Below are 18,265 nucleotides of genomic sequence, written 5' to 3'. Positions count from 1 at the left end.
AACCTAGAGAGTGAAGGTGGCATACTACGGAATCAAACTTGGCTCCGCTCAATCTCTCCTGATCGTCCTAAAAAACGGCCTTGAGGAGCGTGTTTTTTTCCTAAGAGGGGTGAAGCGCACCACTCCTGAGCACGCACCACGTCCATGAGCGAGCGGTCGCAGGTTAATGACGGCTTCTCGGGTATAAACATTTAAGCGCTGAGAGGACCGTGGATGCGACGCGTGCACAATGATGAGGTGTTCTAACGTACTTTGTAGGAACGAACACCATCCTAAGGCCGTTTTTTACGACGATTATGGGAAGTTCAGCGGAGCTACGCTGGGTTCTGGAATCTACAACCCAAACTCCGGGGGTTCCTTGCCGTTTCCGTACTACGCCAACTTCGTGATAGGCTGCCTTTAATGGTAAATGGATCCAAACGTGTATCCTTTGTGGAGTGAATCCGAGCGCATCACGTTCTATGGTTAGTTAAACCCGTTAATCCAAAAACCAAATCCTAACCACTATATGTCTTTGATGTTTTTTTCGTGCTGCGCCCTGACGAGCACGACACTGCTCCACATATTCATGTATATGTTCATGCATATTAATTTTCAAGCGACATACTTGGCACAGCAATGTGATCAATTACTAATGGATGAGTCTTGAGTCATCTTTGATGAAAATATGACCTTAGCTTTGTTTCATAAAAGAATAGGAGGAGATGAAACACGGTGCAGTCGTATTAGCAGCTGCGCTAAAAGCGACGTAATGTGGAGACTAGCAAAAACGGCGAGTAAACAATTATTCAAACAAAATTAGCAACAAACGCCCAGGTTAGCATCCCCAACGTTGGGTACAAAATGAAATCGTATCGCAATCCTAGTAACAAGAATATCTTGGTTAACTTTTTCACCCATTTCAAACGAAGAAAGCTGTGCTTAACGCGCCGCAAAAACCGTTTGCAGTGGACCTGAGGAAAGAATGGAGTCGTCAACTTTGGTCGCACGAGATTGCTGTTTCTAATGGTTATGAAATGGGGACGTTAGAAATACGACGACACCGAAGTGTTAGAAGGACAGTTGAGACTAATTGTCGTAAAAAACAGCCCGGAAGATACAGCTTCTGGCGTTCCGGCGCGCTATTTTCTACAAGGAGTTCGATTGGAGCGCGCCAGCCTTGTGCACGCGCCGCATCTTCTGGGGCGTTTTTTATGGCAATTAGGAAGAAATGGACGGAATCACCCCGCTCTCCATAATCTACTATCCCGTATGCAAATGCTCCACCTGAAATCTGCACCACCTGAGATTTGAGGGTAATGCCTTTAAGCGGTGTCTGAGGACAGCACACTTGGATAGCTCCATTTCAGTCGTGGAAATTCCACCGAACAACTTAAAGCATGAGGTATAGAGGTGAAAAGTATAGAAACAATGCGTTCCTCTTCAACGTAAAACAAGATTAAAGTGGTATTTGGTAAATTCGTGATGGATTGAAAATGACCACGAAGAGATTCTACTCGAACCTTTTCGGTTCGTCAACTCTTTTGTCAAGCCTGATCATTGGCAAATTTCCACCCTAGATTTTTCTTTACCGGAAGTAAAAGTTGTGTTCAAGAGCATAAAACCTGGCACAGTCCCCGTCCGTGATTCCTACCAGGGAACTTTCATCAGGTTGGTGGTCATCTTCTTTATGTAGTTTATGCAGCGCGTATGACGTCCTCTCTTCAGGAAGAAAGTATGTAACATAAAATATTCATGTATCTCTATATGTCAAATCAAATGCATAATAACGGAATCGGGGGGTGTTGCGCAGTCGGTAAGAGGCTACTCTGCACGATTGATCGATAGTTTGGAAGTTCTGCCCCAGTGCCAACCAAACCCTTCATTCCTTCTGAGTCGTTGATGCATCCCAAGTGACTTGATACGCTCGAGACTTCCAAGTGGAAGGACGAATGATATGGTGCAACAGCCTCCAGAATTTCTGTTATGAACTTTCTTTCTCACTAAGAGTAACTGCTTCCTGGTTTAATACAATCCCAGGCCAAACATATTAAAGTTGTTTGCAGTTAGTAGTTTGTAGTTAGTGAGCCGGCTCCAAAGTGGTCACCAGCATCATAGAACAGTAACGCGAGGGGAAGGTCCATTGCGCGAGTCCCGGAAAATAGTGAGTGAGTCTAACAGCGTCAGGATGGTGTGCTTGTCCCTGAAAGCACTGAGGACCCGATGTGTTGGAATTTAAATACGGGCTCATTGATCCGTGGATGTCAGGAAGAAGAAGAAGGATTGCTATGGTATGAGGTTTTTGCATCGGCCTGAAAATGCAGTGAGACGGGACCCTCTGCCCTAGACCTATGATATCAACACCAGAACACCCTTCCCTTCCTGCTTCTGGCGGTGCTCTCCAGCAATTCAAGTCTTTCTGAGTTGTGGTAAAATTTCACAATCGCCCGCGATAGCTGCGGGACCCTTGATAGTAGCAATTGGAATCTGAATTGAATTTAAGCAAAGGTTCCACTGCGAGCACATTCACTTACGCAATTACACGGCAAATTAGGTGGTTGCAGCTCGACTGTTCCTCCATTAGCTAGAGTCTTAGAAATATTACTATGGACTACCCTTCGGGTTGTTTATTTAAAAAAAAACAGTCACTACACGTGAAAAAATTCTGCTATCTGAATTCTGAACGTCCAGGAGGTTGAATTTCATGTATTCTAACCAGTTCCGTGAGGGTCGTAGCATTTTTCATTTTCTTTTTTTAAGGAGTTGCGATTAAATTGATAGTGACAGTGATGGCATATTCTCTCAATTTTAGCCCTTTTTTAAGGATGGCGTCTGTTTAGGAGAAACGCAAAGGCTAAAGTATAATTTTTTACCTTCTGTAGCCGGAGAATAACCTCTACCACACAATCTGCCAAAGAAGAGCCAACTTTGCTCTATAAACCGTAGATGAGAATCTAGTGAGCTCTGTTAGTTCTTCATTCTGTTTTATGGCATACTTATGGATGTTTTCGAGCGAGTGTGGCGCAGTCGGTTAGAGGTCCGTTGTAGCCACACGGTCGAGGGTTCGAAACCGCCCTAGTGCAAACCAAGCCTTTCATCCCTCCGTGGTCGATAAATTGGTACCAGACTTGTCTGGGAGGACAAAAACACTGACTCGATCATCGTCTGGCCCCCGCAAGTCATTGTAGGCCAACACGCGTTCCCAAACCTCAACGATTGCGAATTCCAGTAGAACGCGTTAGCGCATCCCAAGTGGATTAATATGCCAGTGACTTTATCTTTACTTTTTATAGGTGTTTTCAAATAAATAAATAATTTATAGGGAAAGAGACACAACACATGAGCAAAAAATCTCTGATTAATTACATGCCGAGTCAGAATATGACTTGACAGTAAAGCAGTTGTTAAAACTGCATTCACAATAGTCAACATAGAATTAACAGGATATTATTCTAGGATTTATATTGCACAAAGCGCGTCCGTCAAGAGGTATTCATCCTTCTAGTCGTTTCTTCACCAAACGTACAACTTTTCGGCATTTCTCTGCTCCATTTTCAGCTTGTCGGGCTTCCTGCAAAACATTAGCTATTTTTGTGGAAGTAACACAATAGTAACATTAAATAAGTTCTAAATGAAAGGTTGACTAAAAAAAAAGGTTCTCTATTCTTCATTATTTCATTAAATCAGCTACTATTTACGGTAAATGAGCAATATACAGTGAAACCTATACAGCAAAATAGCAGTATACAGTAATATCTGCTCTGGTAGCAGCTTTTTCTACTTTTCCACAAAACGATGATTTTTCTCTACGAGAAAATCGTTTCCATGTCATGACAATCAGTTCGGGATAATGTTGTCGGGGAAACTTCTTATATAAGAAGATAAAGTGGCGTAAGAACATGCTAATCGGTTTATGTGAATTGCACCTGTATCGTAATTCTTGCCGGGACCAATCGGAAGATGAACGATGGATCGATGAATTGGCATGCGTAATTGAGCAGGTTCACGCACGAAATTCGCTCCTGGATAAGTCCACTTCGGCATTCGGATTCCTCACTGGAAATAGGAATTGGTGATGTTGTTCCATTTTTACATAATTATGTATAGAGATAAATTAAGCTAACGCAAGGTTTTTAAAGCAGATCCAATTCAAATTATTATTCATTATTATTAATTAGTACCAATATAATTCGTTCTCAAGCAGTGAATGAATAGGGTTAAATTGAAAAAAATTAGCGATTGTATTTAATCGGAAGGGGGATCTGAACGATTTGATCCCACGAAAGTTTTGTGTGAAATGAAATATTGCAGAATCCACGAACAGGCTACAGTATATAAATAGTATAGTACATCGACAAAAGTTGAAAGTAAACTGCGCTCGATTAGCTATGGCCATACATGAAGATTTAAACGCTGATATTAAAATCTTCAAGTTTCGAGATCATTCGACGCATCACGCTTCTGTGGAACTATGCACGCTAGGAAGCGAAGAGGCACAAATGGGACTCGGGCAGTTGTCAAATTATCGTCATTCATGAGAATTCTATTGAGAATTCTTTATTTTTTATCGTTATAAGTAAATTGAACCAAGGATAATTAAGGATAAAGCGCAATTCGTTGATCAGTTATCTCAAGGATTCACCTACCGTGTTCGCCATCAATTCAGAAACCTGTCAAATTTCTATGTGGTACGTCTACGTGTGCAACCTGCGGTGACTTCCGAGTGCCAGGAATGAGTGCCAGGTTAACGTTTGTATCCTTCCAGACAGGTCTGGTACCAATGTATTGACCCAGGAGGGATGAAAGACTTGGTTAGCTCTAGGGCTGTCTTGAAACGATCGACAGTGCTGTCACAACCGAATTTCTATGGCCGAGTGTTCTACATTAGCTTCTAACTTGTTAAGGAACTATGAATGATGGATTCTTTGCAAGAATTCTCAATGCAGAAATGAATCTGAGTAATGGATGAGCGATAGGAGGAAAAGAACTCCGAGAACTATTCAAGTGTGCTCACAATTCACCTTTGGACCTGCTGAGAAAAATCTCTTTGTGCTTATCAAAAGAAAATTTCCTGATGGGATGTTTGTAGGAAGAAACACATAGCTGTTAGTTAGGAAATCCAGAATTAAATCTGGAATTATTAAAGAGAAAAAAGAAAGAAAGGAGAGTAGCCGAAATCGAAGGTACCACATACTCCACAACCACACAATGTAGTGATATTCACCCCCCACCACCAGATTTTTTTTCTTTTAGACATAGGCATGACGACCATCATCCCCTTCTGATAACAGGAATCAGCGACTTCCTAACCAATGCACTCTACAAGTGGAAGGTAGTAAGGTGGTGACCAGTGATAGAGAAGTTTTAGATGATTTTTGTGAACATTGTCCACACCGTGCTATCTGGCTGTCTACAGAATGCAAATTTTCCTACAGAACTCAAAAATAAGTCATTTCCACGTTTTTGAGTGTGAGCGAACTTTTGTAGACCTCAGGAAAAGACAAAAGTTCCAAGAAATCTTTAGCGCTTACCTCTTGCTAAGTGAAATCTTGGTGAGAAGGCCATCGACTTTGTCCCAATGACTAGCAGTCGACTTCCTCTCACATTCTATAAGTCGTTGCTCGATGAGATCGGCGAGTGCAGCATCCTGGAAAGGAATCGGAAAAGATCAGAAAAGGCAATTGTTGTTCCTTTTTTCAAACAGCGTCTTGTTCTCCGTCAAATAGAACTTCTAGACCAGCACTTATTGGCGAACAAATAGATTTTCAGAGGAGTAGATGAAAAGTAAATAGAAATACACTTAAAATTCTTGAGTGATCTGATTTTTTCGCAATTTCTGAAACAACTTCATTCTTCTTCAATTTCTTCATATAAAGTAAACAAAAGAAATTTTGTAAAGTATTTTTTTGGCTGGGGAAAGCTTTTCTGTTTCTCTTTTACATCCTTCAAGAATACGAATTATATCCAATAATAACATCACAACGTATTCTTACCTTTCCTGCTTTTTGTAGATATACTGGGAACTTAGTGCGGAACTTTTCTGCGATTTTCGAGAGGTTTTTCTGGCAGGCTGAAATAGAAAAAATTCGTTCCCTACTTTGTGAATGCGTCCAGGGGAACCTCAAAAGAGGTCACACCTAGTCCCGCACAGCACGCTTCACTTGTCCCAAAAAGAATGAACGCTGCTGTGCGGAATATTCAAAGCCGCGGCGCCGTTTCTCATCGAATTTCGTGGATTTACATACGACCAGCGCGTTGCAATAGGATCGACCCGATAGCTATCGAACAGGAACAAAGCAAAATCGAACGGAAGCGGAAGGTTCGCCGCGATTCAGCTGATCCTATCGGAAAGACGGTGTCGTAGTCAACGATTACGACCTGTTTGTGCTGCGATGTTCAGTATGGAATAACGGTGGTGATTGAATCGACGGTACAGTACAGGTGGGAAGGTCCTGGGAAGAGCACTGGGGTTTTGTAATGCATTTTTTTGTCTTTATTTCTTTTTTTTTTGAAGTAATAGGGTATATTATGAAAAGATAATCCGACTATGAAAAGAATAGTTTATTTTTCTACACGAGCCTGTAAAAATAAACAAATAAATAAGCACGCACAATCATAATTTATGAAGAAAAAACATGATTGAAATAAATGAGAAAAAGCTAATACATTTCTTTGTTAATTCTTTTACCCTTCAGCACATGGTTTCAGGAAAACACATCGAATCCACTTTCTCGTACAATTCCTAACAGCAATTTTTTAAAATCTTTTATTCGGCGGTAGACGATGTAGTGTTACACGCTCAAATATCGAATACAACGCAGTTTTGCAGAAAATCACGTGCTGGGATTAGTATTATATAATATTATATATATATACATATATTGTATGGATTATTAGGCAATTTTTTTCTCAGCGCTCATCTAAATATGCTCGCCACTCGTTGATTATCAATTTGAAGCAAGAGTCAAGATTCTCAACAGGCTTTATAATGGCTTACGTTTCATCGTCGTCGCCTTCGTCAGAGCCCAAGAAGCCGCGTAAAGCGTGACGTTAGCGGACCTCCGCGTAACGGAATCGTTACGCGGAGCGAACAAGTTGCAATCTTTATGCCAAGATTCAAAGAAGGTCGAATTTTTACAAATCTATGGTTGGCCTGGCATTAGAACAATTTCATTAGTGGAAAAATAAAAGAACAGAGAGTTTCGTGTTTATCCGAAGCTATCAGTTGAAATGTCTGTTTTTATTCCAAAATCTCCTCTTAACTCCTTCCGTTTCACTGCACCGCGGATCAGAAATGCATCGAAAAGTACTGTACATGATCATAAGGCGACGAGGAAAAAGTCTTAACTCTGTAGACGAGTTAGAACTTCACAAAAGTTTGCACTTCCCCTTGATCAGCTGTGCCCAACCTTAACCGGTTGGTATAAGATGCACGACCGATAGGTAGAACATCTTCCTATAGTACGCAATTGCAGAAAAAGTGATAAGATGCGTCACATTTGACCATTTAGATGCATTTCTTTTTCTATGCACTAAAAACATTCCAAATAGGAACGCGAGGAACACTGGATCGAACACCAAAGTGGAGCACCTAAGTGCCTTCGGTATCCGTTTTCTTCTCGTTTCCATAAACAGAACAACATGCTTTGATTTACTGCATAGTCCTGCCCAAACATACTGATTATAAACACTTTAATGCCTTTAATAACGAAGCCTTTAATTTCCTGCAATCCTCCCTGTTTCAGGTGAATTTTCAGCACCTCACTTCCAAAATCCACTTGTCCATGATGAAAAAACATTCTTACTTTTTGATCGGTAACCAAGTTAGATCACTCAGAAAAGTAGCAATCAAAATATTCAATAAAATATTCAATGGCATCGATTGGATGAATTATAAACTCAATGTTTCACTGAGACCTCAGGCGACTGTGAATTAAAGAAAGTTCACGATCGTGGAGGGAAATTTTGTAATAAGTGACCAAATAGATTTTTGCAGGAATATCTGTGCCTTATAACTAGTTTCAATTATTGTATTAGAGCTAAAATCTTGACCTGCTTCATGTCAAATCCTTAAAATTCTCGGATGGGAATAAAAGGACTCTATGTCAATGATCAAAATTAGTCAAACTGCAATCAGTAGTGGTAGATCAAATTTTGATTGAAATTGGCTTATTCAGATACCAAGAAAAAAAGCAAAAAAATAAAGGAAAAAAAAACAAAGCAGAGCTGAAAAGGAGATTGATTCTCTCGATAAGTTGTTACAAGGATGTAAACAGAAAGTGCATTCTACATATACCGACAGAAAAACTGATGTCGTTCTTTCATTGTTTCTTTTTCTGATCCAAAAAGAAAAATTTCAAAAAATTTCAGGTGTAAAAAGTACTTAAAGGAGGGGGGAACGATATTTTAAACCAATTAGAAGTTTCATTATTAGAAAAAAGTTGATTGATATTTGAGGGCGGCATATATTAGTGAAAACATGAAAATGTCTTTTAATCGTGCAATAGTTCCTATTCCATGATCTGGTGCCTTGTTGAATTTGCCGTAATAAAAAAGGAAATGCAAATATTTGCCACATTAGAAGTGGAACGCAAAAAACAGAAGAAGGGAAAATTCAGGAAGAATGGGAACATCTTGACGAAGAAAAAATGGATCGAAATGTAAGAAGAGCAGAAGTTGTTGCCAAAAGTTGGTGAACAATTGTTAGAGATCAATATTGCTGGTCAATTTACGCTGGTCACAACTGATTTTTCCAATAATTATAATAACTTGGAGGGGGAAGTATGTTAGCGTGTAATAGTGCATAATAATATTGTATAAATACAGTAGTAATATAGCCGAGCGTAATAAATATTATAAAACAATATGCAAATAATAATTTCATGCTATAGTTGGGAGGTCATTGAGGATTTCCCCACTTTTCCCCTTTTTTACTTTTTATTTGAGTATATAAAAAGATGTGGTCACACAAGAATAAAAGGAATGCAGAACCGACTGTTATTCTTCATGCTTATTTTGCATTTTTGGAGCAAAAATGACGTTTTTTTTTTCTTGAGACGAATTTCCATCTCATCTTTCTTCTGAGGTGATGGGAAATCCTTTCGCGGGAACGTTTTCCTATGTTCTCTACTGCAGATAGGATCACTACAACATCTCTCCCAGGAAAAAAGTGAATTTCTGGATGATCAACTTAATCCAGTGGGTTACATTTGTTGAATTTGCTTCTTTTATCTATAAATCAACGTCCCAGCACCTTTTATCTGCGATGAATATGACGAATCCCAAAAGACACATCAGACTTTCGTGTAAAGACTGAAACTTTCCCGATTGTAGGATTGTGTGGGATCGATAGCCAGCGTGTTTTTTCCCTCCGAAACATCGTTGTGCGTCATGAACTTGTCGCCGCGGATCCTTATGCAATTGCAAAATCATGACAAAAGAAAATCGCATTGCGCACGGCCCGCGATCACACTACAAAGCTCATCGCAACGACAGCGGACGTCGCTAGGAGCCGTTGGCCCCGATTCATGCGTGCGCGACTTGACGAACCCGGCCGACCAAACAAAAATAATCGATTCGCATGCTATGAACGCGAGCAGCCTGGGATATTAATCGGCGATAGGTCATACTAATTAAAGGAAAAAAACATCCATAATTTCTGCACTAACCACTCGTGTCGTATTGCTCTTTGAACCATAACGATATTCGATTCGGAGTCGAACTTGACACTTTCTCCACACGTTTTTCGGGTAACTTGGCCGCCGCCTGGAATATATTCCTTGGAAATGCGAAGATCTCAGGGTGAAGATAACACAACACAAGGAACTCAAGAAACTACGGAAACTGTTCTACGAGGAAATAGTCGCATGCTGTACTACCACTAAAGCTACGAATCTATCTATACCTGTTTCCTTTGGTGATGAAATCGTATGAAGTGCTGAACGTCGGAATTAATTAGGTGATTGTCATAAATTAATAGATAAGGATAGATGTGATAGAAGAATATTATAGAGACTCCCTTTAGGACGTAGGAAAAACACTTGATTTTTTTTTGGGAAAAAAATTCCATATGATCATCACTCTATGCTGTAAAACGTCTCAAATGAAATATTTTCGTGGAACGAGCGCCAATCGTCAGGGACACCTCTTTCAAAGATTTATTCTTTAACTTATTGTTGTTATATTTAGAAAAAATCAGGTGTCATGTGACAACAATTTCTTTCTAAAAAAATATAGAAACAAAGACGTACTAAAACATATCCTCAGGCGTTCCTTACTTCTCTCATGTCAACTTCTATCAAGTGAATATTTTGTTAAGCAAAATACGTAGAAAAAAATCTTCCATTACCTGAGATGGTGGCGCCGGTTCCACAAGTTGTCCAGGTTCTTCGATCTGAAATCATTCACATCACACATGTACAACTGATCTCTACTGTTATTGGTGGTTACTAGAAAGAGGCGGGGCACCCGGTGCATAATTCGCCCGACTTTTCCGGAACGAACATGATGTGGTTGATTTTAAAAAATGTGTTTCTTACTACATAACTATGGCTGTTTAGGCGAATTCTAAGAAATCAAAAACAATAGACAGGTTGGGGCGCAAGTAAGTAGGATTTGATCCGTAAGTAATGGAATTTGAATGCTCAAAGGATAATAAACATTAGAAATCTACGGCAATACATCATCACTTCATAAATATTACTAAAAAAATAAAAAATTAGAAGCAATAAGGTTTTGAGCGGTATTACATATTGCTGATTACGCAATCGTTCGCTTTTGATCCGGATGACACTCCTACTTTTTCCGTTTCCTGCAGGAATTTGCTGTATAGGAACGAGAAGCGTCACCCAGAATAATACAGCGGAGAAAAAAAGAACGAAAAAAGATCTTACTCATCCTGGAAATCCATCGGTTACTCAAGCGCATTTGTTCAAAAATTTTTGCCTTATTAGGTGGTCTCGGTTGCCGTTAATGGAATTTTATGAAGTAACTCTATTTATGGAATTCCAATCACTTCTTGTATAAACAATGCAGGTGCAACGATAAATTTTGTTTGTAGAAATTCTACAACTTCTTAAAACGTCTATTATTTCTACAATTTAAAAATTTATTTTAAATAGGTAAATTTTTCATTATTTCCTTTATTTTTTTATCCTCTAAGCAATATTGATCAGAATTAACTTCAATTTAATCAGCTTTTACTTTTTGTTTTTTAAAATTTTATCCATGAATTCTGTAAGCAACCTTAATGCATTAACTTTATACACGCTGTCATAACTTTTTGATCTGGATCGCACTCCTACTCTCTCCGTTCCCGGGAATCTGCATCAGATCCGGAGGAGTAGCAAATATAGGAGAATTACTGTAGTTCTGTACATGAGCGCGACAAATAAATCGGTGTTTAACTACTCTTTTAGATAAATAATGCAATAAAGTGTCCTAGAACGCTATGTACCTGCAGATCGGCTGGATTCGTTACTTGTTTCTGCCTGGATGGTGCTACGATACGTCCCTGTCCAGCTGTGACTACCTGGAATATTAGTGAGATAAGTGAGATGCTTCAGCGTGAATCACCATCACATGACTAGCTGGGATGGGATGGAATCCGTCAGCGCCATTTGCGATCCGAAAAAGATGACACTGCGAAAATCTAGGGAAAACGGGGATTGCTTCGATGAATTTCTATCAATCGAAACTGTACTATAGAACTTCTGTACAAAAAAAAGCAAATATTTTTGGGAAATAATAAGAGATTACTTAGGAGGACCCGTTGTTCTCAGAGCTTAACTGCCAATTGGAAGATCTCGAGGTCAATTTGAAAAGATGTAAACAACAGAAAATCAAAAAAGGCTATATTCCTAAAGAGTCTCTTCATAATTTTGACAATAGAGCATAAAAATGCATAGAAATATAGAGACGATTAGAAAATGATCGTATCTTACTGCCTTCAGATTGGCAGCCTCTCAATTTCATTCATAGATGCATTTTTTTTCGTTTTTTCTTTGAGAAATTTCGCAAAGTTTTAAATTTATCGAAGTGCAACTTTTAAATCCATCTTTGTCAACCGCCAGTTCGCAGTTTTTAACGTCCTTTGTTGTTTTGTAGTGCTAAAGAACGATGTCCTTGATGAGAATCACGCCAAAAATTTCTTTAAAAAAAACCCTTCAACTGTGGATCGATTGGTTATTCCAGGTGACTGCGACAGCGTATGCAAGTTTAGGTACCGAAAAAAAAATGAAAAACGATGAAAGATTTATAGAAATGGTTGAAAATCGTAAAAACAAGAAGGACAAGTTCAATGTAGGTTTGGTCTGGATTTGGCTAAAGAAGCGCTATAGACCTAGGTTCTCGCCTTATTCAAAATGTAAAGGAAAGAATCCATGGTAGTCGCAGAGCGAGAGACGAAGTTGAGAAAAGTGCAGCGAGAAGTGTGCAAAATGATCAGAAACCCAGACGGGAGAAAAAGTGTTCGAAGAGCACCGTCGAACACTAGAATTGTACTATTCGTAGCGACTAGATGCATGAATGAATATTTCCCACGAAGTCAGTGTTCTCGTAGTTCCAGCGTTTGTCACGTCCGACTTAGAAAAACTTGGTTAAAAAATTGTAGTTAGGATCTTTTCAACTTAGTCCTTAATAAGGGTCCCAACTATTGGTGGCGAGAATCTAAACTACATGCATGCTTTGTGTTGAATCAATTATTGGACTAACTACATGGTTTCAAAGGGAATTTGAATAAAATTCAAATAAACTTGAAGTAAAATGTCACGTCATCTTATAAAAATGAAAAAAAATTTAAAAAAGAGACCATCACTTACAACTAGTTTATCATCATTAGAACCTCAAAAATGGAGCACATCGAGTGAAAAAAAACAATGATGTAGAAATTTTTCATACCTGTTCAAAAATTTGTTGTTGTGGAACTCCACGTTGTTGAACTGGAGGGGTTCCTGCGGCCCGTACGAATTGTTGTTGTTGTTGTTGTTGTTGTTGTTGTGGTTGTTGAACCGGTTGTGGGAATGTCTGTTGCTGGAATTGTTGTTGTTGTTGTTGTTGTTGTGGTCGTGGAATTTGTTGCTGTTGTTGTTGATATGGCTGTTGGAATTGCGTTTGTTGTTGGAATTGTTGTTGCTGTTGTTGTTGTTGTTGTTGTTGTTGTTGTTGTGGCAGAGGCGCTACAAACTGTTGTTGAGGCTGTTGCTGCTGCTGCTGTCGGAACTGCTGTTGCGATGGTTGAGAGAATTGTGCCGGTTGTTGACCATAGTTTTGTTGTTGTTGTTGGTAAACTTGGTACGGTTGTTGCTGTTGTTGTTGTTGTTGTTGCTGATAATACTGTTGTCCGTACTGTTGCTGGACTCCACCGTATGGCTGCTGAAGTAGGTACGGTTGTTGTTGTTGTTGTTGTCCAAGTTGTGCTTGTTGCTGTACCAAGCCGAACTGTACGTTTTGCTGCGAATTCACTCCGAACTGTTGTGTTTGAGTCTCATAAAATTGGTTTTGTTGCTGTTGTGGTTGTGGCGGTGGCTGAATAACGGGTTGCTGTGGTTGAGCAACATTCTGTTGCACTGGCTGCTGCTGTGTAGGTGGTGGAGGTGGTGGCTGCACGATCGGTTGCTGCGCCTGAGCACCGTACTGTGGCTGCTGTGACGGCAGTGGTTGCACAAATTGCTGCTGCGATTGCTGCCCGTATTGTCCATACTGCTGTGGTTGTGCTCCGAATCCTGGCACGGGGAACTGCTGAGCAGGAGGAGCCACCGTGAACGGAGCGACTGTTGGATGAGTTGGGAATGTGAACGGCGGCAAAGTAGGATGAGTAGGCAAAGTGAAAGCAGCCATAGTAGGATGTGTAGGAACGATGAACGGTGGCGGAGGAGGAGTTGGTTGTCCGGGGAAGGACAACGGTGCCACGGTGGGATGAGTAGGTAGAGTGAATGGTGGAAGTGTTGGATGAGTTGGAAGTGTAAATGGAGCGAATGTTGGATGTGTTGGAAAAGTGAACGGTGCGGGAGTTACCGCCACAGGTGGTTGTGGAAGAGGCTGAGGTGGCAGTGGAACCGGTGGTGGAGTACCCAGCTGCACATGTGGTACTTTGAGAGCAGCTTTGTTGAGCTTAATCGGTTTCACACTGTCCTTTGTCTTCTTGGTTGGGACATCCTCTATTTGTGACAGTACAGCATAGTCCTCGGCGGGTACTTCCGCAGGAATATCGAACAATGTCGATTGAAATGTTTGTTGAGCGGAAACGTATGCGAAGAGAAGTAGAACGCCGACAAACACGACGTGCTGCTGCATCATCGTCGTCGAGTAGCGATGGCTAGACGGTAGGCGGGCGGATTTCTAGAGTTGACCAGCATTGGACCGACGCGGTCAGCACGAAACCCGTTCCCCGTCGCCGCCCCGCTACGCCACGCGCACTTTTGTTCCGCACGCCCAGCCCACAACCCGAGAGAGAGAGAAAACCTTCGCTATCGCCTTAGCGCCGTATCGTCACAAAAGGGTTTCACATTAAGGCATCAAGTTTTTCGCAGGATTTGCCACATTACTAGGATTTTATTTGTACAGAACTCCACGACTTCATAGTACGGCAACCAGGAACTTACGTAAAAAAGAAGTTATGGGGCTAGAAAACTGCTAGACAAAGAAAGTTGTGAAATGCAGGATACTAAGAGAGGGAAAACTAACGTAACGTCCCATCGATGATGCGATTAAAGAGATTTGTTGCGTAAAGCAGCCAACTGACTGAGATTTTACGCAATATTTCTTCACGATATCCCGGAAGTTTAGAGGGAAATTCTGCATAGTGGTTTCAGCAGAACATCACAGTTTGAAAAGGACAAATCCCGGCGCTTATTAGCACGAGATCCACGATGGACAGAGTTTATCACTGCGACAAAAATTTGTGATCATTGTTCTAATTGATCAGAATATTTTGGTGCAATGTTTAAAACGAAATGATAGTCATTTATAGAAATAATAGAATACTTTTCCCAAATCTTTTACTGTCATTTTTTGGGTTAAAAAACTTTCCATATAACATAGTATGAGGGTTCCTTCCAATGAATCACTTGGGTAATTTTTTTTGGATTCTCTTTCGGTCTAAAGTCCCGACTCTCTAATAATAACTGATAATTAAATTGAATTCAATTGATTAAATTATCAAATTGATAAATGTAGAATTTACTTAACGTTGAAATCTTCTTCACCTTATTTAGACCACTTTTAAAACTAAAAAATTTAACATTTTCAAAGCTATTTACTTCCTAACAGTTAGTAGATTTTTTTGTTCTAAACAAAGACGCAGTGAGTAACGAATGCTGGTGTTTCTTTTGTAAAAATTCAAAACCGAGATAAAAAGTCGATTTCTTCATGGATGAGGCACACGCGGGATTAAACGGAATTCATGTATTCCCCTATACTTATTATTATAACAATGTTTTTTGACAGAGAAAGGAGGTTAAGCACCTTGACGTGTGCAGGAAGCTATCAATCTGGCCGACGTGGTTCTTTGAATAATGGATGGAAATAAAAACTGGCAATCTATTATTGCTGATTGAATTTCGCTATTCTACAGGTCACAGAAAGAAACCAAATGTCAATTGAATCAGATTTGATTCTTGTAGAGTTTAGACCACTTTTAACATTTAACTCCAAGTATTGTAAAAACTACCGTTATTAGCAGATTCACGATTTGTTGGTCGGTGGCGAGCGACGCGCCCGCTTTGCAGGACCCACAGCAATTCTATTTAGGACCGACGGACACAAATCGCTCTCGCGAAACAACAACTCTCCTTCCTCGCTGATGAAAAATTGTATACAACTTATGTCAGATTTACAATAATATTAGATAGTGAACGGGAAAGCACATAAATGATTCGAGAACAATCTTTTCGAACCAATATACAACTATCTTCCACCACCTGAAGGAGAGAAAGACGTGCTTGGGAGGTACGTCTTGCTTCCCTTCTGGTGGTGTTCGGAGGAAGCTAGCCTGTAGACCTTCTGTTTCTTTGGTCGGATAGAATAAATTTCCTATCTTCTAATCCTGTTGTAATATACATCCATTTTTAGCTATTTTCAACTCGACTTTTTAAGGTTTTCTGTTAATTTAAGAACTTTTAATTTTTAATTGTTCTTTATTAAATTAAAAATTGTGTGCTTTAACGATCAGCGGAAGAATTCAGCAAGAGAAAGACGGAAATTAAGTATTTTGAGTATTCTTCACCAATAAAAAAATGTTTCCCTTCCTTTTTTGATTTTTGCAGCTCCAATTAGGTTTTGCATGCCGATTAAATTTCTAAGAACTCCCTGCATACTTTTCTCGAAAGCATACGACGCTATTATTACGGTACATGGGAAGATGTTAAAAACATTTTAAAGAAATGTTCCATGAAGAGGTTATAGGTGAGTAACTACCCAATAAATCTTTCTTTTCTATTTTGTTTCCTGAAAATCTAGAAAAACATTCATTTTAGAAGAAAAAAAACAAACTTATCTCTATAACATCGGAACTGTTTCTTGCTGTAGGATAGCCTTGCCCTTCTACTATAGGCTCACACTCTCAATTTCTTTTCCTGTTTTCTGTTTTAACATTTATTCCAAGTTTTTTTTTCCATTTTTTTCTTTGTTGCGTTCATTTTACATCCTAGCAAATATTCTTAGGATGTGAAAAATTGAAACGTGTGCTGTGTCTTCAAAATATTTGAAGTTGTCTTCTCTCAACTGTCGACGCATTTTTCTGCTGACTTGTTTCGATCACAGTTGTTATGACGTTCCAAAGCAAATAAAAAATTGAAAATAATCCACTAAGAATTAGGTAACCATCTCTTTAATGTATACCGTATGAAACGCTACATCCTATTAAACAGTTGAACCTTTTCTCAGTTTAGTTCAATGATGATGATTAATTATGATGATTTCTAGAAACGAACGTCAACAGAACAAGTTTTCGGCTTATCACTAATACTATGGTTTCATCGCTATCATCTGTTCCGTAAACTATGAGGGGATGTCGGAAATACTGGTTCACTTTCAGCGGAAGTACCAGCGCACGAACAAACACGCAAAACACTATGAAACGTGAAACGATGCTGAATACTAAACATTCCAGGAATTAATACCAGGTTACGGCAGTTCTCGTTCCACGAACAAAGACGCAAGACACTTTTTTTCTTTTTTTTTCTTTTCTCTTTTTCTTTTCGACGTTTTTCTACCTCAGCTATGTGCCTTCAAATTGTAATTTTGTAATTAATAATTAAGTAAAGTAAATTTAAAAAAAAAGTAATTTTGCAATTAATAATTAATAAATTATTTTTTCTGTAACTAACTTGTAACTGTAATTCTTATCGTAACTATCTTGTATATCTTGTAATCTGTAACGGGTAATTAACTTTTCAATTACCGTCTTCTTCTTCAGCTTGTATAATAATTTCACCAGACTGTTGGTTTCGACTACAGTTCACAGCAATATGCGCAGCGTAACCAGAATAACTCGTCCGGATCTTTTTTTTTCGATTTCTGCACTAGTGAGCAATTTACAAATGCCGTAGTTTTCTCAAAGGAATACGTTTTGAATGGATCTAGGATAGAGGCAGGACCTATCTGGCATCGCATGGCCGATCATGCATCCTTTAATGTGCTACTTTGTCTATCTTTTTTCACATAGTCTAATTTTATATATGTACTTAACAGAAAGGAAACAGATGAGGTCTACATAATTATCGATTGAAGCTCATTTCTAAAATGTAATTCCAATACGACTAAATGAAATGATACTCTACGTACTGACATTTTTTTTCTGTGCATTTCAATCAACAGTGCCTTAGTATGGATGTGGGGGCGTGAACAAAGCTGTACAGTTCATTTGATGATTTTTTAAAAGTGATAAGTCGTGTTTCAATACTTTTAAGGTACATATTTTATTTATTTATTTATTGGATGATGTCACAACGTTACAATATGTCGTTGCATGCTTCGCCTCCATATTTTATTTATATCCATACATTTCTGAGCCACATTCAGCAAATTTCTCTTGTATAATTTAAAAGTTTTAAAATTTTTTTTACAAATATAAGGACAAAAGATAATGGTGAAGAACCTATGAATTTCTTCTGATGAGTATTTTGAATTTTCTTCCGTATTTTGCTCCACTTTTTAGGTATATAAATAAATAAACGAATAAATAAAGAGTATAAATATTTGCTGGTTTAAATATATAAGATTGTTTTCGACATTTGCGTTTTTTTTGTCCAAATACCAATATCTTATCCAAACAAGAAGAAGAGTAGTC

The 18,265-nt window shown here is 39.0% G+C and overlaps 1 protein-coding gene across 2 annotated transcripts; it reads right to left on the bottom strand.

Annotated features, from left to right (window-relative positions):
- Window positions 1-3,472: 3,472 nt before the first annotated feature.
- Window positions 3,473-14,274, bottom strand: RB195_011474 (uncharacterized protein; the record flags this gene model as incomplete). 2 transcript variants are annotated; one of them, XM_064192901.1, is made up of 9 exons in its annotated part: window positions 3,473-3,550; window positions 3,906-4,035; window positions 5,511-5,626; window positions 5,973-6,049; window positions 9,648-9,744; window positions 9,884-9,916; window positions 10,328-10,372; window positions 11,435-11,509; window positions 12,877-14,274. In XM_064192901.1, 9 exons carry the CDS (start codon window positions 14,272-14,274, stop codon window positions 3,473-3,475), a joined length of 2,049 nt encoding a protein of 682 aa, XP_064050484.1. The 2 variants fall into 2 exon arrangements, with proteins under 2 accessions (XP_064050484.1, XP_064050485.1); XM_064192902.1 differs by lacking the exon at window positions 9,884-9,916.
- Between the last annotated feature and the right edge of the window lie 3,991 nt (window positions 14,275-18,265).

Source organism: Necator americanus, chromosome III (assembly GCF_031761385.1).
Source record: "Necator americanus strain Aroian chromosome III, whole genome shotgun sequence".
NCBI classification, from domain to species: Eukaryota; Metazoa; Nematoda; class Chromadorea; order Rhabditida; family Ancylostomatidae; genus Necator; species Necator americanus.
The sequence above is the reverse complement of the archived record's forward strand: the minus strand, read 5'-3'. Positions and strand labels throughout refer to the sequence as shown.